At 40.2% G+C, this 23,051-nt stretch overlaps 4 protein-coding genes across 5 annotated transcripts; 2 read left to right on the forward strand and 2 right to left on the reverse strand.

The window, feature by feature from the left end:
• The first annotated feature begins 1,152 nt into the window (after positions 1 to 1,152).
• On the forward strand, positions 1,153 to 6,058 carry LOC147332546 (ras-related C3 botulinum toxin substrate 1-like). The gene is made up of 6 exons (XM_086290615.1): positions 1,153 to 1,250; positions 2,505 to 2,576; positions 2,999 to 3,116; positions 3,391 to 3,453; positions 5,026 to 5,194; positions 5,300 to 6,058. The coding sequence occupies exons 1-6, from the start codon at positions 1,216 to 1,218 to the stop codon at positions 5,428 to 5,430; spliced, it is 588 nt and encodes a 195-aa protein (XP_086146741.1). The 5' UTR covers positions 1,153 to 1,215; the 3' UTR covers positions 5,431 to 6,058.
• Positions 6,059 to 9,382: 3,324 nt separating this feature from the next.
• LOC147332547 (winged helix repair factor 1-like) lies at positions 9,383 to 13,319 on the reverse strand. Of its 2 annotated transcripts, none has more exons than XM_086289167.1 (7): positions 13,294 to 13,319; positions 12,304 to 12,399; positions 12,074 to 12,216; positions 11,747 to 11,982; positions 11,336 to 11,433; positions 11,097 to 11,244; positions 9,383 to 10,281 (listed from the first exon to the last, which is right to left on the reverse strand). In XM_086289167.1, exons 1-7 carry the CDS (start codon positions 13,313 to 13,315, stop codon positions 10,236 to 10,238), a joined length of 789 nt encoding a protein of 262 aa, XP_086145293.1. In that variant the 5' UTR covers positions 13,316 to 13,319; the 3' UTR covers positions 9,383 to 10,235. The 2 variants fall into 2 exon arrangements, with proteins under 2 accessions (XP_086145293.1, XP_086145294.1); XM_086289168.1 differs by lacking the exon at positions 13,294 to 13,319 and adding an exon at positions 12,723 to 13,045 and having other exon boundaries at positions 9,386 to 10,281.
• Positions 12,680 to 17,861, forward strand: dxo (decapping exoribonuclease). Its single transcript, XM_086289165.1, has 7 exons — positions 12,680 to 13,144; positions 13,921 to 14,380; positions 14,538 to 14,764; positions 15,883 to 16,102; positions 16,184 to 16,319; positions 16,408 to 16,502; positions 16,579 to 17,861. The coding sequence occupies exons 2-7, from the start codon at positions 13,923 to 13,925 to the stop codon at positions 16,718 to 16,720; spliced, it is 1,278 nt and encodes a 425-aa protein (XP_086145291.1). The 5' UTR covers positions 12,680 to 13,144; positions 13,921 to 13,922; the 3' UTR covers positions 16,721 to 17,861.
• On the reverse strand, positions 16,998 to 23,028 carry slc25a17l (solute carrier family 25 member 17-like). The gene is made up of 9 exons (XM_086289166.1): positions 22,700 to 23,028; positions 22,467 to 22,527; positions 22,024 to 22,090; positions 21,612 to 21,766; positions 21,230 to 21,346; positions 20,992 to 21,137; positions 20,728 to 20,823; positions 19,994 to 20,079; positions 16,998 to 19,886 (listed from the first exon to the last, which is right to left on the reverse strand). The coding sequence occupies exons 1-9, from the start codon at positions 22,772 to 22,774 to the stop codon at positions 19,739 to 19,741; spliced, it is 951 nt and encodes a 316-aa protein (XP_086145292.1). The 5' UTR covers positions 22,775 to 23,028; the 3' UTR covers positions 16,998 to 19,738.
• Positions 23,029 to 23,051: the final 23 nt, after the last annotated feature.

The following is a 23,051-nucleotide window of genomic DNA, read 5'->3' on the forward strand; positions in this document are numbered from 1 at the left end:
GTGTGAGGGCGAGATGAGTATGTCTGCACTGGCATGGTTACTGTTTGATGAAACAGCAGCAAAATGTTGAATTTAGAGTAGAAAAACACATTTAAGTTTCAATCCTGTCACACTATCGACCCGTCCACTCATATTGGCTTTTTTAAATATCTCAGATGTGGTGGCTGCTGTTGTGCTTCATAATTTATGAGTAAGCTCATGTTAAATGCTAGATAATATTATCTCAAGTTATAGTTATGAAGATATCTGGAGCTCCGAGTTGGAATTTCAACAGGAATTTCCCCCTTAAGTCAGATTTGCTACTCGGAAAGTCCAAGAAGTCAAAGGATGTCAAATATGGAGCTGTCTGGCAGGAAAAAAGAGAAAGACTACAGAGAAGATCCACGGATGTAGTGAAGGAGGAAGTGGAGAGGATTGGGGTGACAGGTGAGGATGGCAGCTCCTGCAGCGCAATGCAGAGCATTAAAAGTGTTGCTGTCTGAGGCGGGTGAGTTCACTTAATGTTAGTTTGTTTCACGCCTTTTTTTTCGTGACTCTAGCGAAATATCTAGGTCTCGATAACAAACATAATTTATAGTAGTGTAAATAAAATAAAAAATGACACCTATAGTTTTAGGTTGCTGGGCTTTTGGTGAGTTGGGATTAAACATTTGATTATACTAGTCAAATGTATTAATTAAAGTAAGCTGTCAGTATTTGTGTCTAGCTGCTCGCTGTACTGTCTTTAAGTGTAAAATTCATAAACTATATTCAAGTCAATTCAATTTTATTTATACGGCACCAAATCAGAACAACAACTATTATTATATGAGTATTGGTTTACACACATACACATTTGTATTAACTGCTAAAAAAATAAAAAATAAAGGAATACTTTAAAAACAAATCAGATCTCAATGGGCAAAATCATTAAAGATATTGAGTTATATATTATATATATATATATGTATATATATATATATATATATATATATATATATATATATATATATATATATATATATATATATATATATATATATATATATATATATATGGATGGATGGAGGGCTCCACCTTACCATGGAGCAAAAAACCTGTTTTCCTAGCTTTGACTGTAACACTGACGACACGTCCAGCCCCAGCGCCAGCATCCGACTTTCAAGGTAAACGCAAAGAAGCATGATAAGAAATAAGCTCCTGGGCTGACAGCATTCCTCCAGTTGCTGCAGCGCAATGCAGACCATTAAGTGTGTCGTCGTCGGAGACGGGTGAGTTCACTTACTCAATATAACTTTATTTTATTTTTTACACCTAGTTTTTACCTGTAAAATGTGATGGCTGTGGCTCAGAGCAGGTAGAGCAGGTCACCGACTGATTGGGAGGTTGCTGGGTTAACCCCGGGTGCTCCAGTTTGTGTGCAAATGCCCTTAGGCCAGATATAAAATCCAAGTTGCTCTCCGATGTGTCCACCTGAGTGTAAATGTTACACTGAAAGCACAGAAAAAGGTGTTTGTATGAATGAGTGAACAAGGCTTTGAGTGCTCAGAGGCAGTGAAGAGTCAGTCCATTTTCATTACATTAGCTAGATATTTAGGATTGTCATGCTACTACTAAAGTTTTCTGTTGTAGTGCAAGAAAGACAAAAAAACATCACTACTTTTTGGCTGCCATGCTTCTGGTGACAAGTTTTTATTTATATTCTTCATATCTGGCTTTCAAGGCAATTCAGAAAAGAAAGATTTTTCTTATCCTGAGACAGGTGGGAAACTGGAAAAGGGGAGAACAAATAAAGGCAAAAAACCACACTGTCTACAACAGATGAAAAATATCTGAAAGTCATGGCCTTAAGACAGAAAAAACAAATCCAGCAAGGAGATGGGTCTGGCCCTTCAGCTGATCAGTTACTGTTTGCCAAAGCCGCATCAGACATAATCTTTTTCGCATGGTGGCTGTCAGTAATTTACACAAGAACTGGACTTTAAATCAGTCGCAACAGATTCAGGTCATCAAATATTGGCTTTTGGGCTTGTACATTTGTGCATGTTTCAGTAAACTGTTGCTACATCCCATATTCATTTCAAACTATAAAGAAATGATTACTCAGGACTTTTGCACATTACTATAACTGTGTTATGTTGTTATATTAACACTGTTTATTAAAATAACTGTATAACACAACTGATAACATCTGCTCCCACATTAAAGTTACTGTGTTATGATTAGCTATAGCTGCTACTTTAATGCTAACATTTACTGATAGTTAAACAGCTAGCATTCACATGTGTACCAGATACTTCTGATAACTGTCGTGTTGTGATAAGTGTTGTTCAGTAATGTGGATGTCAGCTACTGTTCATATGTTCAGCTGCCAGTGAGGGGAGGGGCTGTGTGCCTGCCTAAATAGTTTTGGCAACCTGAGTCCAGTGTAACAAAGTTGATTGTCCATCAGTTCAGACACAGCATTGTTGTTGTTTTTTTGCCTTCTCTCAGTAAATGCTAATCCAGCTTCTTCTCACCTACAGAGAAGTAGGTAAGACCTGTCTGCTCATCAACTACACCACCAAAGCCTTTCCTGGAGAGTACATCCCCACAGTGTGAGTATCTCACTTTGCAGTGCAGTGAGTATTTATTTATTTATTAAAGCAAGATTTGCAAACAGTGATCAGGCTCCACCCTCCTTTAAAATCAGTGCATATGAAAATTTGGCTTGCAGAGGAGCTTACAATCACAGCAGTGGACTGTAACTAGACCAGAAATACATGTTACAGGACGTTATGAGGAAACCCTTCAGCCTATCTCATTCTGATCTTAGCTGTTACTGTAACTGTGGCATGAAGTCATTGATAAACAAGCTTCCCAGTGAGTGAAATTTAAGAGAGCAGACGCCATAAAAGCCTACAATAAGGCAGATAAGATATCAACTTCCACTTCAGTTGTTTTTTTCAGTAGTTATATTTTGACAGTCTATATAAAGCCAGAAGGGTTTGGTTTATTTGTGCTTCATCACTTCTGTCAGGTTCGACAACTACTCCGCCAATGTTTTGTTCGATGGGAAGCCGGTGAGCCTGAACCTTTGGGATACAGCAGGACAAGAAGACTATGACAGACTCCGCCCCCTTTCCTACCCACAGACGGTACAACGACCACAAAAAGAAAGATTACACAATGTTGTGCTATACTTCACTTACATTACTGTGCAAAAGATTTGAGTCACTCCTTAGTTCTTTATATTTCACTTCCAGTGAAGTAAGATGTTCCTATGATTTTTTTAAAAGTGGTCTTCAGCAGTAGTTCTCCATGCTTTCTGAAGGTCTTTAAGTTTTCCGTTGGACATTGGCAGCTTTTTCACTGATTTTCAAAATATAAAGAATTGAGGCTCTGACTGTTTTGCTTTCTTTGTCTTACCAGGACATTTTTCTCATCTGCTTTTCCCTCGTGTCTCCTGCGTCATTTGAAAATGTCCGTAATAAGGTGAGTAGTCGCTATATTATGGAAAGGTGGCTGCACAATGTCATCCTATTAAGGTTTTACTAATGAAGTACTGACAGTGTCAGTACTGTCATATCAATATCATGACATTTACTTATATTGTGCCTGTGCTGCAAAGCAAGCACAAGCTGCTGTGGATCAAGACCTAACCATAAATTCAAAGGAAAAATGTAACTATATGTCCCAAAGGATTCTATCATGATGGAAAGTAGAAACCGCAACTACAAATTAATTTTATTAGTGAATAATGTCTCAGTTAATTTCTATTAAGTAGTGAGTTTTCATAAAACCAGAAAACGACAAGAAAGTGGAAAAGGGCGACAAAATATTTAGCATTTTTTTACTTTTAAAATGTGCCATCAAAATTAGGTTAGGCATATTTTCTCTTAATAAAAAAGTTTTTTTTACTAAGTGTGAGTACTCTGAAGTGTGACATATGCCAACTAAGCAGCCCACTGCAAGCAGCCAGGAGTAGCAGACTGGATCTCCAAGGTGGAAATCACTGCTGAGAACACAAATGGTCGTCTCACATTTGCCAAAAAGCATCTGGATGATCCCCAAGACCCACAGCATTTCATAAGAACACCATCATACCAACAGTCAAACATGGTGGTGCTAGTATGAGGGTCTGGGCTGCTTTGCTGCTTCAGGACCTGAACAACTTGTTGCAATTGATGGAACCATGAATTCTGCTTTCTACCAGAAAATCCTGAAGAATTTTTGGCCATCAGTTCATGCCCTGAGACTCAAGAGGTCTTGGATTATACAGAAGGGCGATGATCCAAAAAACACCAGCATGTCCACCTCTGTATGGCTCAAAGAAACAAAATTAAGATTTTGGAGTCAAAGTCTGGATTTCAACCTGACTGAGATGATTAGGTAACCTTAAACAGGGCTTTCATGCTTGCAAACCCTCCAGTGGGGCTGAATGAAAACAATTCGGCAGAGAAGAGTGGGTCAAAATTCCTCCACAGTGATGTGAAGTACTCATTGGCAGTTATTACAAATGCTTGATTGCAGTTCTTGCTGCCAAGGATGGCACTACCAGTTATTAGGTTTAGGGGCAATTGCTTTATCACAGTTATTTTAGATAATCTAATGTGTACCAATGCTGACCTATTGCTCTGGCTTTGGATTTCAAAGGTGTCTTACTCCCGTCTTCCCCCTTTAAAAGAAACTTCTTTTGTTTTTTATTTTTTAAATAATGTATCAACTGTATGGCATTGTATGTTTGTAGCCAGGTAATAAGCATTATTTTGTAACATTTAGAGTTAAAGCCTTCAAATAACCAGTCGAACTCACATCCACACCTACAGCCAAATTAGATTCACCACTTAATCCAACATAAATGTCTTTGAGTTGTAGGAGGAAACCCTCAAAAGCACAGGGAGAACATACAAGCTCCATTTAGGAATGCTCCACATGATTCATTCACCAAAAATCAAAAGAATGACAATGCAAATAGGAAGTAGCTGCAGCTTCAATAAAATAAAGTGTTCAAGGTGGTGCAGGCCGAGCTGGGAAGTTAAACTCATAAACATTGTCTCTTTGCAGTGGATTCATGAGGTGAGACACCATTGTCAGAACACTCCCATAATCCTCGTGGGGACCAAAATGGATCTGAGAGATGACAAAGACGCTTTAGAGAAGCACAAGAAGGAGAAGAAGACTAATATCTCTCCCATTAACTACCCTGATGGACTGGCCCTGTCCAAAGAGATTGGTAATGGCTTCAGTTATCTCTAATACTTTTTCTTTTAAATCATCACGGAAGACGGCAGATTCCAGTAATAAACCTGGAATCTGGCTCTCTGTTTCCTGTCTTCAGGTTCTGTCAAGTACTTGGAGTGCTCAGCTTTGACTCAACGTGGCGTTAAAACTCTGTTTGATGAGGCCATCAGGATTGCCGTGTCCCCTCCACCTATCACCAAGAAGACAAAGAAGTGCCTTCTCCTCTAAGACTTCACTGAAACAGTGTATTTCAGATTCTGTCCTTCAATGTGTGCATCAGTTATACAGGTGTAAGGTCAATTTTAGGAGACATTGCTTCCTAAAAGTGTATACTGATTTTTGGTAGTAGAAATGTTTTCAAATAGACTGTACACATGCTGTATTTTAGCAGAAAAGAAATTCTTTGATCTGTTGTCTCTTTAAAACACAGCTGACAGTCGGCTGCTGTTTCCTGCTCAACCACATCAAGCATTTATAAGTTAAAAACGCCACTTTCTCTCTATGGAAGCAGGCGTGTCAACAAAGAGCTTGAACTTGAACTAACCACCTGTGAAGTTTGGAGTAACGTCTTTACTGGTAATTAATTATTTGCCTTAATGGTTCATGTTAATTCACTCCCATGAAGTAAATGAAGTCTGAAGCAGAGAGAAATGAATGTTGTATACGCTTAGCTTTATGAAGAAAAGCTATTGTGCTCTTTTGTTTTGTTTTTTAAACCCAAGAAATTCCCCTAAAACAGGTTCTGTTTGTTTTCCTTTGAGCCAAAATGGCAAAAATGGCTGAAGTGTTGCTGACTCACTTATTCTTGTGAATCTTTCATTTATACCATACTGAAAAAATAAAGATTCACCATTATTCGAACATATTTTAATGTAAATAAAAATGTACATTTTTCTCCCGATCACTGATGTAATTAGTTAGAGCAATAAAATAAGATTAGATGTATGTTTTGGGCAACATATTAAACCACAAGAATAACACTTAAAAATATATTTTGCATTATGCTTTTAGAAAAAATCAATTAATGACACTGTCTCAGAAATATCTTCATTAATATACACTCAACTGCTCATCAACACAAAATCTATCCAGACAGTCCTTACAGACAAATAAGCTCAAGACGACTTCCCTGAAGCTCAACCGGAGAATCAGAATAAGCAAGAAAACTGATTTACGTTACTTGTTTGAACCAGATTACTCTGCTTAAACTTCTTCCCTTGCAACCTGAAACCAGATAAGCAGTACATATCAAATGGATGGATGGATCCTGATGCTGCTGGTGGTGTGGGGGCAATTTTCTTCACACACCCGAGTACCAACACCACAGTCTACCTGAGTATTGTTGCTGACCAAGTCCACTTCTTTATGACCACAGCATACCCATCTTCCGACTGCTTCCAGCAGGATAACACACCTCGTCACAAAGCTCAAATCATCTCAAAGTAGTTTCTCAAACATGTCAGTGAGTTCACTGCACTTCAGTGCCCTCCACAGATCTCAGTTGAGTAGAGCACTTTTGGAATGTGGTAGAATGAGAGTCTGTTGGGAGAAAACTCTGTAAAAAACCCAGGAGAAATAAAGACACAATGAGACAAGGTTACTTTTTATGCTTTAACGTGCGCACGGGTGAGCTGCAAAGAACAACTCACGACCATGAACAGAGGCTTGGCATTTTTATAGGCACAAATCACAGAGACAGTGAGAACAGGATAAGAAAATAATAAACAGATAAAATAAACAACTCCATATGTGGCGCTAGTCTCGTCAGCAGAGAGCTGGGAGAAAGCTGTGAGAGATAAAACAATCTAAAACAATATGTCCCAAAACAATATGTCTTTGCTGGGAAAGTCTAAAAGGATAATTCTAAACTAATCTAACCATAGACAAAGGGCATCTTTGTACATTTAAAAGAAGGTAAAGAAACATAGAATCATTTTTCCTGTAACAGAGTCTCATCGTGGATCTGCAGCAACTGTGTGAAAGTATCATATCAATATGGCTGAAATTCTCTGAGGAATGTTTGCAGTGCCTTGGTGAATCTGTGCAATGAAGAATTAAAGCAGTTCTACTCTGTAGATGGGCCAGTGATCATCAGTTTTTGACCATCAGAGATATAAAGAAATTTTGTAAACCTTTTGACTGACCCTAATGTTTTTTTGAGGGTTAAAGTTTGAGTTAGATTCGGGTTAAGGTAAGGGCTCGTCACCAATTTGTAACTGTTACAGTTGAGAATGAAAGTGGAGCACTAAATGTATTGAGCCCCACTCTTAAAAGAAACTCAAAGTCTTGACACTTTCTGTAAAATTATATTTAAGTTTTGTTTTTTAGAGCATGTTTTATGCCAACTTGTCCAAGTATAGAATAGGCTTGGTTGGTGCTAACAGACATCGTTTTATCTACACTCAACAAAAATATAAACGCAACACCTTTGTTACTGCTCCCATTCCCCATGGGATGGACGTAGAGACCTAAAATTCATTCCAGATACACAATATAACCATCCCTCCCAAACAGTGGTCACAAATCAGTCCAAATGTGTGGTAGTGGGCACATCTGCCATATTGAGATAATCCATCCCACCTCACAGGTGTGCCACATCAGGATGCTGATCTGACATCATGAGTAGTGCACAGGTGTACCTCAGACTGCCCACAACAAAAGGCCACCCTGGAATGTGCAGTTTTTTGCGCTATTGGGGGTCTGGGGACCCAGAACCGGTCAGTATCTGGTGTGACCACCATTTGCCTCATGCAGTGCAACACATCGTCGCATGGAGTCTATCAGATTGTCAATTGTGGCCTGTGGAATGTTGGTCCACTCCACTTCAATGGCTGTGCGAGGTTGTTGGATATTCGTGGGAACTGGTACACGCTGTCGTATACGCCGGTCAAGCACATCCCGAACATGCTCAATGGGTGACATGTCCGGTGAGTATGCTGGCCATGCAAGAACTGGGACATTCTCAGCTGCCATCTGCCCTGAACAATGTGAACCATGATTCATCCGTGAAGCGCACACCTCTCCAACGTGCCAGACGCCATCGAATGTGAGCATTTGCCCACACAAGTCTGTTACGGCGACGAGCTGGAGTCAGGTCAAGACCCCGATGAGGACGACGGGCATGCAGTTGAGCGTCCCTGAGACGGTTTCTGACAGTTTGTGCAGAAATTGTTTGGTTGTGCAAACCAATTGTTCCAGCAGCTGTCTGGGTGGCTGGTCTCAGACGATCTTGGAGGTGAACCTGCTGGATGTGGAGGTCCTGGGCTGGTGTGGTTACACGAGGTCTGCGGTTGTGAGGCCGGTTGGATGTGCTGCCATATTCTCTGAAACGCCTGTGGTGACGGCTTATGGTTGAGAAATGAACATTCAATGCACGGGCGACAGATCTGGTTGACATTCCTGCTGTCAGCATGCCAATTGCACGCTCCCTCATTGCTTGTGGCATCTGTGGCATTTTGCTGTGAGACAAAACTGCACATTCCAGGGTGGCCTTTTGTTGTGGGCAGTCTGAGGTACACCTGTGCACTACTCATGATGTCAGATCAGCATCCTGATGTGGCACACCTGTGAGGTGGGATGGATTATCTCAATATAGCAGATGTGCCCACTACCACACATTTGGACTGATTTGTGACCACTGTTTGGGAGGGATGGTTATATTGTGTATCTGGAATGAATTTTAGGTCTCTACGTCCATCCCATGGGGAATGGGAGCAGTAACAAAGGTGTTGCGTTTATATTTTTGTTGAGTGTAACTAGTCACAGAACTGATAACTCTGAAGAAAAGAAGGATACTAAAACTACAAAAGCAATCTAGGGAGTTACCCTTGTACTGCATATGACAGCAACAACTGGTTTTATCCATTGTTGGCTAGCTGCACTGAAACAGGAGAATCCACCTGTCAGTGGGAGTTTTGTAGAACTATAAATGAGGACTGTGTTGGGGAAAGCCTCTTTGGTGCATTTGTGGCTCACTGGAGTCAGACACTGTCCCCTTTGTGTTTGATATTTTCTTGTGGGGATGGGTTGACAGACATAGCGGTGCAATCAGCTGGTAGAGCAGAGCTCCACAAAATATGATCACAACTATTTTGTGCAATTTTACAGTGTAATTTAACCCCCAGTTTTCACTGTTCAGTTATTCTTTTAACAAACACTTCCAAACTGTTTACAAAAGGTTACAAGGAAGTTTCCAAATAAAGTGGACTCAATGTAACTATAATATCTATGACATCAATGTAGTCAAAAGATCAAATCTGCACACACGCACACAGAGTGGAGCAGTCACGTTGGGGAAAACCTAGAAGGAAAAAAAACAACTTTTAGCTTAAAAATAGAACTTCTAATCTCAAGCTCAGTCCTGCACTTGTATTCCATACATACACTGTGAGGTTTTGGACGAGATGAGTGAAAAACAATTCCTGGGAATTATTAGTGGGACATGAAAAATCCTGTCTGAAGCTCTCAGGAAAAGGGGCCTGTTCAAAACAATTAATGAGCTTGACCCTTCTAAGGGTTTGAAATACAGTTAAGTACGGGCAAAGGATGAATGCTGCACACAAGTGATGCTGACTGAGCACAAAAACAGAAGAGACAACATGAGAGAAGCAGCGAACAAAAAATGATGTAATCCGTTTTACTTAAAGGTGACACAGTTTCAAGCTTTGACAGGCGGGACATTATTTGGTTTTGGAAAACTGACCTTCAAGTTTCAAACAGGATGTTGGGAAATCTCATTTATTTGTAACAAAGCATTTTGTTTCCTGAAAACACTCAGCACAGAGGCAATGATTGCCATTAGGTTGTGAACTCCATGTAGACAAGGAATCTCATATGTGATGCAAAGAAATTTAAATAAATCTTATTACAAGATAAACCAAAACTTGACAACGTCTCGTCATCATAGGTCATTAGTAGCACATTTGGCACAGAATCTGCACTTGAATACTTAAATTAGTCCATTCAGTCTTTTTATAAACACTTTTCATTCCGTTCATAAATTTCTCATCGTCCGTCAGCGCCTGACGTCAGCCTCACGAATCCACAGATCGCAACAGGGTCCCTGAAGTTGTCGGTATGCTGGAAAGAAAGAAAGCATTCATTAAAATCAGTGGGATCAGACGAAAACATGACTCGAGTTAGGCGGAAAACAAGTCAGATTGTTTTGGACGTTAAAGAAAAGGAACCACACTTCAAGACAGACGTAATTTTAAAGATCAAGAGTTGTTAAAACTGTTTGACAGTAACACGCACACATTAGTGACCATAAAGACTAATAATCCTGTAAATAGACCAAATGGGAAAAAGGAAACCTTTGGGAAAGGCAGAACACCATCATACATTTTGGATCTGTTACCACCAAACACCAAATCTTTCTAGAAAAGTGAAATTGGAAATGTCAGATGATGCCATTTGTTGGTACATCACAAAGAACTTCATCTGATTAGAGTAGTTTCGTGATAATAAAACTACACATTAAATGTAATATGAGGTGATCCATTTATAAGAGGTTAACACATGAAAGTGTTATAAACTTAAACTCCTGTCTTTGAATTGTTTTTTCTACAGCCCTTTAAATTTGGCCTGTATAAGCTATACTAGCAAATTTTTAAGCTAATTATCGCTCAACTGAATGTGAGATTATTTTGAAATTCCACATTGCTGAAGTCATAGTACCAGATACTTGACCTAAAAACGTTTTGAAAGACACAGGTCTAGTCTCCCTGGACTTTTTTCAGAGAAATCAAAGATGGTCGGATTGGGAGTTTCTTAAATTTAGTCCAGTTACTGAAATACGATTGAGAGCAGCTGTATTTAATGCCTTAACAGGTGGTTAAACTGACCTACTAAGATAAAGGTAAGGAAAGGAGGTAAAAAGCATCCAGTCGTATTACCTCTCTACCAGCTCTGCGCCAACAATGTCATGAATGTGGTATTTCATATGGAATTTCACTTGTGAATTCGTCCGCCGCTCCTCGATTTCTGCCTTTAAGACTTCGCCGTATTTGGACTTCTTAACCATGCTGAGCACTGCTTTACGGCCTAACGGCAAAATGAGAACAAAGACATTAATGGGTGTCGTAACTAAAGGAAATCGCTGTTACGATTCAATCAAGTGAGATTCAACACCAACCTTTTATGAAGTACTTTGTGAATTTGCCAGAGTTGGGAATGGAAAGCCACCAGCTGCCTGCATCCCTCACAGTCAGGACCCCAGACTTAACCAGCTGCCTGTGTGTGGGGAGAAAACAGATTCTGAGTTGATCTTTATCTTTCAGAATGGCCAAGTCAGAGGTTACACATTCCTTCAATAATGCCAAGCACAAAGTTATGGAAATCGGTATAAACAGCTTTAATGCCACAGAAAATGTTATTCTCTGCTACCCCTTTAAATAAATGTCAAACTCTTTCAGTCATTGTCAGCAGTGTTGCTTTACTTTTTATTTATCTAGGAAGTTAAATGTTAAACTATGTCCAAGATAGAAGGTTTGGGAATGATAAAGCTAAATAATAAACGCATGCAATATATGGGCGTCTTTCATACGTTATCTCAGAGTCTGTGAAGAGAAACTCCTTCAGCATTTTGTCTTTCGTGAAGCTCAGATCTGTGCAAGCGGACACCACTTTCTCCAAGAACCTCTCCACGGTGGCTCTTGTGGTTTTGCCCTCCTCTCCCGCCAGCACTTTGGCCTTGTAGTCAGAAGTAAAAACCAGCCCAAAGGCTTCTGCGTCGAACCCGAGCTGGAACATCAGCAGATCTCCTCGTTCACGCATCTTATTCTGTTACCGATGACAGCAACGAGTTGTATTTCACATCTGAATCTGCAGAAATGATTACACATACATTTCTAGCACTTAAAATCCACCTTACCACCTCCTTGTCCACCAATGTCTTGTCACTGTGTAAGCTGTAGAGCTGGTGCTTCAGCACAATTTGAGGCAGTGCATCATTGAAGAGCTTTCTGGGAAATAGGGTCATGAGGTACTCCAGACTGGATTTAATGTCAGCTGGTCCTTTTAAAGTGAAGAAATGACAGTGTGAACTTCAAATGAAGAGTTTTTTGATCACGTTATTGTAGATTTTTTAGGAGTCACACCCACCATCTTCAGCAGCAGTAGCTCCAAATTGTTCTGTGCCATTTCTTCTCTTCTTCAGATTGAAAGCGTCTGAAATCAGAGCCCGTTTCCTGCTCATACCTGAAGGAGAAATTTGCACCTGTTCACTCCAAGATGCTGCTTTTCTCGCTACACAACGCAGAGCCTATTAAAAGACCTTTAAATGGTCAATCATATCATTATTTCCTACTAATTAAGAATAATGCCCCACAGTCAAGATCCACTCCTTTGCCAATTTCTGATGAATGAATTATAAGACATAATCTCATATTTTCCATAAAGGTACGCTCAGAAAACAAGTTTTGTTAGGTTAAAAAACACTACACCGTTAGCCATGCTAACGGTAGCTCGTTTATCAACATTAGACCGAGCTATTTGAACTCGAAAATAATTTTCGTCCTTACCTGATGAATAAACCCAATAATAATGTTTTTTTCTTCTTCTTTTACATCACTTTATTCTCTGCCAGAGCCACAAACCAGCCCAACAGCTACAGGGAACTGCTACAACTCTTCTTTTCACGGATATTTACAGTGTTTTTAGAGGAAGTGTCGCCGCTAACACCGAGCAGCGGATTGGATGGAAAACTGCACACGGAAGTGGCGTTAGCTTGTTGTTAGCGTGTGAGACTAGTTAGCTGTCCCGCTACAAAAACAAGGCAGCGTTTTTCTAACTCAGCTACTTCTTGGTTTTAGTCGGTAAAGATGCAACAAACGTATGTTTGTTGTTCCTGTGCCAAGTCTGTTATTTTATTTCCTCTGACATAATATAAACAGGGAACTTCTAACGTTAGCTTAGCAACCTCTGCTCGCTGTGCTGTAAAGAGGTAGGTTATCACTTACTTACGTCTTATTTATTCATGAAAGTACTCTTTAGTTTTCGTAGTGGGGTTAGTAACAGCGGTATTAGGAAACCTTTGTTAATTTTAAACATGCATTTAATTGAGAAACAGTGCAGACACACGCCAGACATTACCTGCCTCTTTTCCATTCAACATTCAACACATAAACTGTTATAAGCACATCAGGCGGTTCTAGGTCCAGATATGCTGCATTTAAACTTAAACTAATTCATTGTTTGTGTACAATTTGTTACAGAGAGGAAAGAACACATTTCTAATTTTAAATATGCAGCACTGTGCAAAAGTCTTCAGCCACCCCATCATGTCTTTATATTTTGGTAGGAAAATGTGGAACCGGTGCAGCGATTTATCAAAACATGTTCAAGCATACAAGAGTATAAAGTATATAAGGCAAAAACAACTTTGTACAGTTCTAACGATCTTGAAAGCCAATATTTGGTTTGACCACATTTATTCTTCAACGCAGCCTGAACTCTGTTAGCAAAGCTTTCCTGTCATTTCTTTAAGCAGTCTTCAGGAATAGTTTTCCAGGCTTCTTGAAGGACATCCAAAGCTCTTCTTTGGATGTTTGATGCAAACCGATTATAAGGACACAGCTTATAATCGGTTCTTTGCAAAGTTGCCTGTTATATTTTTAAAAGTTAGCTAAAGAATATGCACATATGCATTAACCCTAACCTAACTTATCCCTGAAAAAATTGCACTTAAAGAACAAAAACTCATAAATTCTTTCTGTCCAGCTATGGACCCCCACAGATCCAGCATCAGCTGTCACAGCCATCAGTCCTCGTACAAAAGACAAAGAGACGACAGTGGCAGAAGTCCTCGTGAGAATAAACACTTCAGAACGAACACACAGCACCAGTATCGGTCTGAGTCGGCTCTGGGTCAAAACCCTTTGAGCTGCAGGACTTTAAGCACGAGAAGAGAGCTTTATGAAAGAGACTTTCCTGTTTACAAACAGCCTGTGGAAGTGGGATGTTTTTCCCTCGACTCTGAGCGTAGATTCTTCAACGACAGCAGGCAGATGAGGTACTACGTGGAGCCTGACAGGAATCCAAATTTCAACCTGAGGGATGGATACAGGGATCGCTTTATAAAAAGAGACGACAGTGTGAAGGAGAGGCTGGACCATATTCTCCGGTGGATTGTAGCCAATAAATCAAAGATTAACCCAACAGGGGCAGCAGCCTCACCTCGGTAAGTGTAGCTGTGAGGTTCCTGTTTTTATTGTATTTCTCTTCAGGTGATCAAGTAGGTCCCACACAGAGAGAGAGAGATAAACATTATTGATCTCTAACCACAACAACAGTTCCTACTGGACATGTATTCTTTGATCAACCTCTACTCTTTCCAGCGCTTTAGATGTCGACTTTGTGACATGGCGGGGCCACCTAACTAAGCTGCTGACCACTCCTTATGAGACAAGGGAAGGCTGGTTGTTAGCAGTCACCAGGTTCAGGGGCACATTTTACATCAGTGAGGTGGAAACGGAAGCTGCTCGCAGGGAACGGGAGAACCGCACCGAGAGGCATGAAGAGATGATGTACTGGGGATACAAGTTTGAGCAATACACATGTGCAGGTAGGTGGGTTTATGTAGTACCTTATTTTTCCTTTTTTTTTTTTTTTTTTTTTTTGAAACTTTGGGTACTGATTTAAACTGCCTTACCCACAGCTGATGATTCACAGGCATACCTCATAATCAACTGGTTTTATATTCAGTCCATTTGTGCCTGGGAAGCACAACATGTGAGATTTCCACTATGGGGAAAAATGCTAATGGTATAATAAAAAACCCCAAACAAAAACAGTACTTTTGCCTCACAAAAAGAAGGTGCAGGTTTGATTTCACCGGCTGTTTTCGTGTGAGCTTTGCTGCCTGTGTGGGTTCTCTCCAGGCACGCTAATTTACTGGGATTTTCCCACATAACCATCTCTAGGGTTTACAGAGACTGGTTTGAAAAGAGGAAACATCCAGTCAGTGGCAGTTCTCAGGGTGAAAATTCCTCATTGGTACCAAAGATCAAAGAGAGACTGCTTGGAACTGATAGGAAGGCAAGAGTAACTCAAACAACCACTTAGTACAATCGAGGTAATCAGAAGACCACACCAGGTGCAACTCCTGTCAGCTAAGAAAAGGAAACTGAAGCTATAATTCATCCAAGCTCAACAAAACTGGACAATAGAAGACTAGAAAAATGTTGCCTGGCTGATGATTCTTGGTTTGTGCTGCACTGGTAATGGCAGAATTGGGGATAAACAACAGGAAAACACAGATCCATGCTGCTTTGTGTCAGCAGTCCAGGCTGCTGGGTCCCTTAGTACCAGTTGAGCATCATTTACATGACACAGCCTGAGTATTGTTGCTGATTATGTTCATCCCTTTATGACCACAGTGCCTATCTTTTGATGGCCGCTTCCAGCAGCTGTCCTTTTAAAAAGTTATCTTCATGTCTTTATGTAATTGAAGAACTCGAGTAACAGCAAAGACTCGTAAATGCAGTATGATTGTTGATCTTACCACGATTAATTAAAATTACTACACTCTATAAAAATGTAATGTGATTATTATAATGCCCAACACTGACTTCAAATCATTATTTTTTCTGTACATATCTGTGTGTCCATTATATTAGATATGAAAACTAAACCTAGCACAGTGCTTTCAGTGGTAAAGTTTCACCTTTGTCTCTCCTGTAGACAATACCCACAGTCTACCTGACCCTGGTGGAGTGGTTAACACCAACGAGGCCTTCTGCACTGTGGTGCAAACTCGGCTCGCGGATCACAGACTGCTGTTCTCCGGCGAGGTGGACTGTCGGGATAAAGATCCCAAAGCTCCGGCTGCTCCTGCCTGTTACGTGGAGCTGAAGACCTCTGCAGAGATCTGCACCCCCAAACAGCGCAGCAACTTCCACAGGTACAGGATAAAGTAAAGCCTCATAATTTTCACGTTGTGTGGTTGGCTGGATGGTAACGCTTTTATTTTGGCGCTCCTCAGGTTCAAACTGCTTAAGTGGTGGGCCCAGTCTTTTCTCCCGGGAGTCCCTAGAGTGGTGGCAGGTTTCCGAGATCAGGAAGGTGTCGTTGTTTCCGTGGAGACCTTTCACATTTCTAAGATCTCCCATCTCATCAAGGTAAAGCAATAAATAACTCGTGATTTAAAAACATCTGGCAGCACACCATGAGCACACTTCATGAGCCTTCTGTACATCTTTTAAACAGAACGAGTATAACTGCTGGAAGCCGACAGTATGCATGAACTTTTGCTGCGATTTCCTGTCTTTTGTGAAGCGTGTAGTTACCGAAGACAGTCCTAGGTGAGCTATAATAACACTTTTAAAATATTCTGGTTTGGGGTAAATACATGTTAATCTCTTTCTGTTGTCATTTCAGAGTGGTGTACCTGTTCTCCTGGGATCCCTACAAAGATGTCACCTACTCTGCCCACAGAGACTCTCAGTATTGCTTCCTGCCACACTGGTATGTTGAGGAGATGACGAGAAGTGAAGACTCCCAATATGAGCCTAAAGCATAATTTATACTTCTGCACTGAAGTCTGAAAGCCTGGAGTTGATTCATTCCCTTCCAGTCAATTAGAAGAGGAGGAAACAGGCCAATCACAGTTGTTTTGAGGAAGGGAGGTGCATGTCAGCATAGGATATTGTGACGTAAGATTTAACCCTACGTATGGCTCTGATAAACTGAATTTCAGAAGTATAAATTCCACCTGAGGCATGGTCACGAATGCATCATTATCCTGTAGACCTCCAGTGGAGGACATTTAACGTGGTAAACATTTGCATGAGCTCACCAATCACTACTCAGTCTTCTGGGGGGATTCTTTTATTTATTTTTTTTAAAGCAGTGATGAACTACATTTTATCTGGCATGTAATGATCTAAACAAAACACAATTAAAGAAATCAGTATTGTTTCTCAATTTTTTTTTTTTTTTTTTTTTTTTTATTCATTCCCTGGTTATAACAATAATTTACAACCCACAAACAGTGTTATATTTATTTAAACAAAATTAGAAAATCTGTGTTGTGTTTTTTTTGTTGTTGTAAATGAGTCAAGATGATATCAAATAAGAACTGGATGTAAACAAAGTTAATTTTGTAAAATATAAAAAGCAAAATTGTAAAGCTTTAATCAAAAAAAAAAAAAAACCAAACAGTTGGAGCTGTTTTTCCTAACTGCTACCAAATATAAGTGACAACTGGCAGAGGAGCTGAAATCTGGTAAATGTGTCACTTGGCTAGAGTATTGATAGAACAACAAAAGGTCTAAAGGCTGCGGTGTTAAAGGGAAGCGCCTCTCTTGGTTATAACCAAGATGTAAAGAGAGAAAAACCAGTTTAACAACAACAGCAGCAGGAGGAGTGGATCAACTGTCAACCGGCATCAAGTTGAAAGGCAGCATTAACTGTCATTTACCACATCAGAGAGAGAGAGAAAGTACTGTGACAAATACTGTGAATCACTGCGATCCCCGACAAGTTTACACTACTCGCAGGGAACTGATAGACATAATGGAAGACATCTGTGTGAAAGAAAAAGAGCGCACGTCGAACACTGCGATATTGAAAACAGTAGAAAAAACTCAGTGCATCAAGTGTTTGTGTAGATCAACAGTCACTGAATAACTTACAAACGAGTGACAAAAAAAAGAATTAAACCATCGACAAGCATCAAAATGAAAAAGTGCCAAAACCTGCAGCTCTTTAGAGTGAGACTGGCTTCAAAAGAGTCAAAACCCTATAACCTTTGATGTTAAAATGCCCAGCTTTACAACAAAAATAAATGTGTTTGCAACCTGATACAGTTTCTTTTTGTCTTTATAACCTGTTAGCCCCAGTCCACATGGTTGCTTTCTTATCTAAACTTTACAAAAGCTCAAAAGTAAAAGGTGTGGCTACGCTGACTTACAGGTACATGCCGACACAGATGTCTGCTCAGCTTAACCAGTTTTTGTAGCATTGGTGTCTTTTGTCGTGTAATAATCTCACCAGTAGTAAACTATCAAAGAAGCTTGTGTTCCAGTCTTGCCACAGAGTCATCCATAAATAGTCACTTCTGGCTCATAAACCCTCCAAAACTTGATAACAACAACATTTTAGCAGCCAAAACCTTAAAATGCAGAGTACAAAGCTAATCAGTAGTTGATAGTGGATCCATCCACGTTTTATATTCAGTCTATGGGGGAAACAAACCTCTAATTCCTGCAGTGAGGAAATATTATACTCTGACTGGTTTCATGAATCAGAAGCTACAGCTTTTGCAGTCACAAGACCACAAAACAAGCTAATTTGAGAGAAATTTGTGTGTAGGTGTTAGTTGGTGTACTCCACCACCAGCAACATAATGAGGGTGTGTCTTTTGGAAGAATACTGTTTATCTTTGTAGGTCCAAAGACTTTAAGAATACATGCTGAGGTGCACTGATGCTGTGGACGCACAACTAAGATTTTAGCTTGTTTTTTTCCTTTAATTTGTCACTCGTCTGTATGTCAGTTCATACAGTTTCTTTTTCATAATGCATTACAATCAGAGGCACTTGCTACCTACAACTACTGCAGCATGTGCAGACACATACACTGTGCTTTTCCCTCAATTTATATTAAATTAATTTAATGAGGTTTCCATCTTGCAGGATTTCACAACTGGATAAATTCACAGTTAAAAGCTTAAGTGTATGTAAAGAATGGCCCAGTGGTTTAGATTAAGGCAGCAGTAAACTTATCATCACGTGCAATAAAGCTCAAATGTTAAGACAAAAGTCTTAAATTGAAATACACTTTTTCAAATTCATATGAAAATGTAAATGTAAAGACAAATATCATTCATCTCCTATAGTGAAATATGAAACTACAGCAGACTCATGGCAAAAACTCGGACCAGGGGAAAGCAGCTAGTCTGGCCCATTGATTTGAACCAGTAATTTCTTAAAGAGCATGTATATTTCCACGAGAGCTGTATCAGTCTTTCAGTGCAGCCAACATCTCTCAGAAAGAGGCCAAACAGGTGTATTTGTGTTCTTTTGCCTAAACGGGGTTTTTTTTGTTGGTTTTTTTTAAATCATCACCTGACAGAGTTTTATTTTTTAACAGTAGAAAGTTCAGCTCTTTGAAAGGTGTTCTTTTCAAACAGTTACTCAATACAGGACCTGTTTAACTCACCTCACACTAGAAGATATTATACAGCAAACCAAACTAATAAATAATGTCTGTATGTTTTTCTTTGTCACATAAACTCAGTTAACTTTAGTCCCTGCAGGACCATGCTTAACCAAGAGAAATGCACCAGTGGAGAGGATGTGTATGCACAGATGTTCACAGTTAGAGGTTAACAATAGCAATAATTAAACCCCCCTCTGGTTTTGTTATATAATTTGGGAATGGAATAGGAATGTGGGGCTCCCAAAGCACCATTGCGGGCTCATATTATCGTGCCTATGCGACAGAAACAATTCATAATGTTAGTAATAGCATCAGCAGGCTTTAAAACCTACTGAGGATGAGTGCACTGACGGTTTGCTGTGTTCAGGTAGCAGTCTTCAGTGCTTCAGTTTCTTGTTCATCCCCATGAGTCTGAAGGTCACTGCAGCGATCTTCTCATACACAACAAACATGAGTGCAGCCGTCAGTACCGTCTGTAGCAGCTTGGCCTCCAGGCCTTTGTACAAACCGAGAGCACCGTGCTTCCTGCGATAAACACGGGTATACAACTGTGACCACTGCTACATATTCACACATGTGCTTGTTGTGAGTCGAGTGACTAGATAGTGTAATTTTAGAGATGCTGCACTCACTTTATCCGGTCCATGAGCAGGAACAAAATGTTAGAAAGGCTCCCCATCACACCACCACCCTCGGCGTCACTTGTATACTGGCCAAACTGATGAAAAAGCATAAAACAAGTGATGCATGTGTAGTAAAGATTAAATATCATTTACCAGTCATGCATATTTGCATCGAGTGTTTGATGGTATTAACCATATAAAGATGCTCTGGTTTCTCTAAATTTTTCTATTAATACACACTCACCGGCCACTTTGTTTAAACCGGTTCATCTGCTGATCAATAGAAATATCTAATCATCCAATCACATTGTAGCAACTCAGCTAATTTAGTGATATAGTGAAGTTGCTGCTGAGCATCAGAATGGGAAAGAAATGTGATATAAGTGAATGTAGCTTGGTTTTTGGTAGCAGGCGTTCTTATCTACTGGGACCGGATCAGAATTTTTTTTTCCCCTAATAAAGTTTCTGAGGAGTGTACACAAAATTAAGTCAAATTTACACAATGTTGTGTCCCAGACTCAGCCAGGAGTTCCACTTTAGTTTTTAGTTTTTGAGGAAACATCATTTTGCCCGTGTAAGAGTAATAGACTGCTTTTGGCACACATAAAATTACACAGATACAATTTGTAGTTGTTTTTGTCTGTTTACTGAATTTTCTGTCATTGCAAAAATGTTGAACTTCATCAGCCTAATCTTTGAAAAACAGAATACAGGAATAACATTTTCTGTATTAGAGTATTTACCCTCAGTATGGCCTGAACTGTCTGCAGAGGATACGTGGCAGTGGTAGCGATGGCCTTGGCAATGGCTCCAATGAGAAAAATCTTTGCTGAGGATATCTGTGGTAAAAGACGAAAGTTCACAGGTCAGGTGACTGATCGCTAGATTGGTCTAAACAGGGTCCCTCCTGATCGCAGCCCTTCAGCTATGGAACGACAGGATGCTGACTGATTAGCTTCAATAAGGCAATATTGCATACATCACTGGTTCCCTTTAAGTCTTCTTACCTTCCTCCCTCCTCTGCCTGCCTTCCTCTTCATGGCCTCATAAATCATGAACTGCACAGCAGGGTTGAGTACGAGGACGAGAGAGGGCAAAGTGCCGTTCCACAGAGTTCCCACCCCCTCGTTGGCTATGATCTGTGAGAAAGCATCTGAAAGAGAAGCAGTGAGGTTTGACAATCACACAGACACAAGACAAGCACGTCAGAAGTTTTGACCTGTTTAACAGATATGAAGCGCTCACCAAATATGCCTCTGTAGTGAGTCTGGTGGAGGTCTTCGTTTCTGAACTTTACCCCCTGCATCTTCAGTCGAGTGTTGACCACCCACATGGGAGTGGTCAGGATCACATTCACCACTCCTACATGAACAAGAGATATTCAAGTTTCTTGAATCCACAAACCAGAGGATAATATCACCATCTTTTGCATACAGTCTATGGGATACATGCATGCAAACGTTTCACACACAAATCCAGGATTCATCCATTCAATCCAGACATCTGTCACACAGTCACTCCCTCCACTTTTGAAAAGTTTGCCTTTTGTGCTACAGGCTTCTCTATTAATTGGACACCTTGTATCCATTTAAGTCTTTCAGACAATTTCCATCAGGTCAGTACTTACCTGACACAATTCCAATGAGCAAGTCTTTCCCAGGTCTGGACTGGCCTGGACCAGATGCCATCAGCTTCTTCAGTGAGTTAAACGTGTAGAAGTAGACAAAATTGGAGCAGCAAAGGCTGGAGATAACTGGGAACCAGCCTCTGTACAGTGACAGACTGGGAGAGGTAGTGATGAGGCATTTGAGTACTGTGTTTTTAGTCATGTGGTCAAAACATCATCCTAAACCATGGATTAGATTACAGCTGCAGCTACCAATTATTTTCATTAACTGTTTATATCTGTGATTACCTTGTTTTGGTTCATAACATTTGGTTAAATTATAAATATGGTCAAATAAGAGTAAAACAAGGCTTAACTTGTGTAATTTCTAACCAGAAGCCTCAGTGATTTTAAATTCCAACACTATACGTACAAGCCTTCTTCCTTTGCTATCTCAGCCAGAATGACTGGAGTTGAGTTCGACTTTCTCTTCTCATCCACTGAAAAATAAACACAAATATGCCAGAAATCAGGCAATGAGTCTCTGGACAATGACTTGACACACAAAGATCAGTTTAACTGCATTATCTCAGCTTGTGGAATATAAAAGAGTGGAAGCAGAAAGGCATAACACACCTTTTTATGTCTCATATAGAGCTGAACATGAGCGTGCTTTGCAATAAAAAAAAAAAAGACACATGAAACAACAAACAGAAATTGATTGTTTATGAGGTAAAATAAAAACTACATTTATCAGTGCGCTACTCTTTGGGACGCAGTTACGGTTGCTCTATAATGACCCCAGCGTTAAACCTCTTTCAACTCTGCAGCTTATCAGGTGACCTCTGTCCAAGATGATAAAGCCCCCCAGCTCACCCTGGAGTCTGCTTTTGGCCGTGTCCAGAGGAAAGAAGACGGTCATAGCTGTCACACTCCCCTAAAAAGACAATGCACTGCAACATTAACATCCATACTGACACCTGAAAACACAACATCTAACACCATTGTTCAGCTTAAAGTGGTTTCTTCAACACCATGCTATCTGCTATTAGAAGGATAATACCCCAACCCCCATAAAAAACAAATAAATAAGAAACAAAGCTACTCACCATTGCACCTGCCACAGCATGAACCAGCGTCTCATAGGATAGGAGGCCGACGGCCGAGCCACCGTTGTCGGACATCTCTGCAGGTTCTCCCCGGTCCAACCACACAAGCTAAACACCGGGAAGTAACTGCCGTGAACCCAATGGAAGATGTCCGGGTTTTCCGAACAGTGGAAACGTTTTAAACAATAATTATTCACAACTTCATGTTATAGGAAGCTGAAAAGCGACAAGAAACAGAAACCAAAGAAGAGAGTGAAAAACTGTCAGATTGGGTTCACTCTCTTCTGGTCGGGGGATAGTTCCTCCCAAGATGCCGCTGATTGGACAGGTTCTTCTTCTTCTTTTGTTGACT

Source organism: Aulonocara sp. 'chitande type north' Nkhata Bay, linkage group LG4 (genome assembly GCF_057382095.1).
Source record: "Aulonocara sp. 'chitande type north' Nkhata Bay isolate Kocher_YH1m ecotype deep benthic linkage group LG4, A_spYH_male_GT1.1, whole genome shotgun sequence".
Taxonomy (NCBI): domain Eukaryota; kingdom Metazoa; phylum Chordata; class Actinopteri; order Cichliformes; family Cichlidae; genus Aulonocara; species Aulonocara sp. 'chitande type north' Nkhata Bay.

What these genes read in the sequence shown, in the direction of transcription:
- slc25a17l (XM_086289166.1), bottom strand. Translation starts at nt 22,774, where the DNA reads ATGTCCGACAACGGTGGCTCGGCCGTCGGCCTCCTATCCTATGAGACG. An exon ending in CAGGCAGAGGAGGGAGGAAG is followed by an intron (nt 20,824 to 20,991) that starts GTAAGAAGACTT and finishes CTTTTACCACAG; the next exon opens with ATATCCTCAGCAAAGATTTT. An exon ending in CTGCTCATGGACCGGATAAA is followed by an intron (nt 19,887 to 19,993) that starts GTGAGTGCAGCA and finishes TGTTTATCGCAG; the next exon opens with GAAGCACGGTGCTCTCGGTT.
- LOC147332547 (XM_086289167.1), bottom strand. Translation starts at nt 13,315, where the DNA reads ATGTTGAATGGAAAAGAGGCAG. An exon ending in GTTGAATGGAAAAGAGGCAG is followed by an intron (nt 12,400 to 13,293) that starts GTAATGTCTGGC and finishes TTTCTCCTTCAG; the next exon opens with GTATGAGCAGGAAACGGGCT. An exon ending in CATTGGTGGACAAGGAGGTG is followed by an intron (nt 11,983 to 12,073) that starts GTAAGGTGGATT and finishes CATCGGTAACAG; the next exon opens with AATAAGATGCGTGAACGAGG.
- LOC147332546 (XM_086290615.1), top strand. Translation starts at nt 1,216, where the DNA reads ATGCAGACCATTAAGTGTGTCGTCGTCGGAGACGG. An exon ending in CCCTTTCCTACCCACAGACG is followed by an intron (nt 3,117 to 3,390) that starts GTACAACGACCA and finishes TTGTCTTACCAG; the next exon opens with GACATTTTTCTCATCTGCTT. An exon ending in TTGAAAATGTCCGTAATAAG is followed by an intron (nt 3,454 to 5,025) that starts GTGAGTAGTCGC and finishes GTCTCTTTGCAG; the next exon opens with TGGATTCATGAGGTGAGACA.
- dxo (XM_086289165.1), top strand. Translation starts at nt 13,923, where the DNA reads ATGGACCCCCACAGATCCAGCATCAGCTGTCACAGCCATCAGTCCTCG. An exon ending in TGAGCAATACACATGTGCAG is followed by an intron (nt 14,765 to 15,882) that starts GTAGGTGGGTTT and finishes TCTCTCCTGTAG; the next exon opens with ACAATACCCACAGTCTACCT. An exon ending in CAGCGCAGCAACTTCCACAG is followed by an intron (nt 16,103 to 16,183) that starts GTACAGGATAAA and finishes GGCGCTCCTCAG; the next exon opens with GTTCAAACTGCTTAAGTGGT.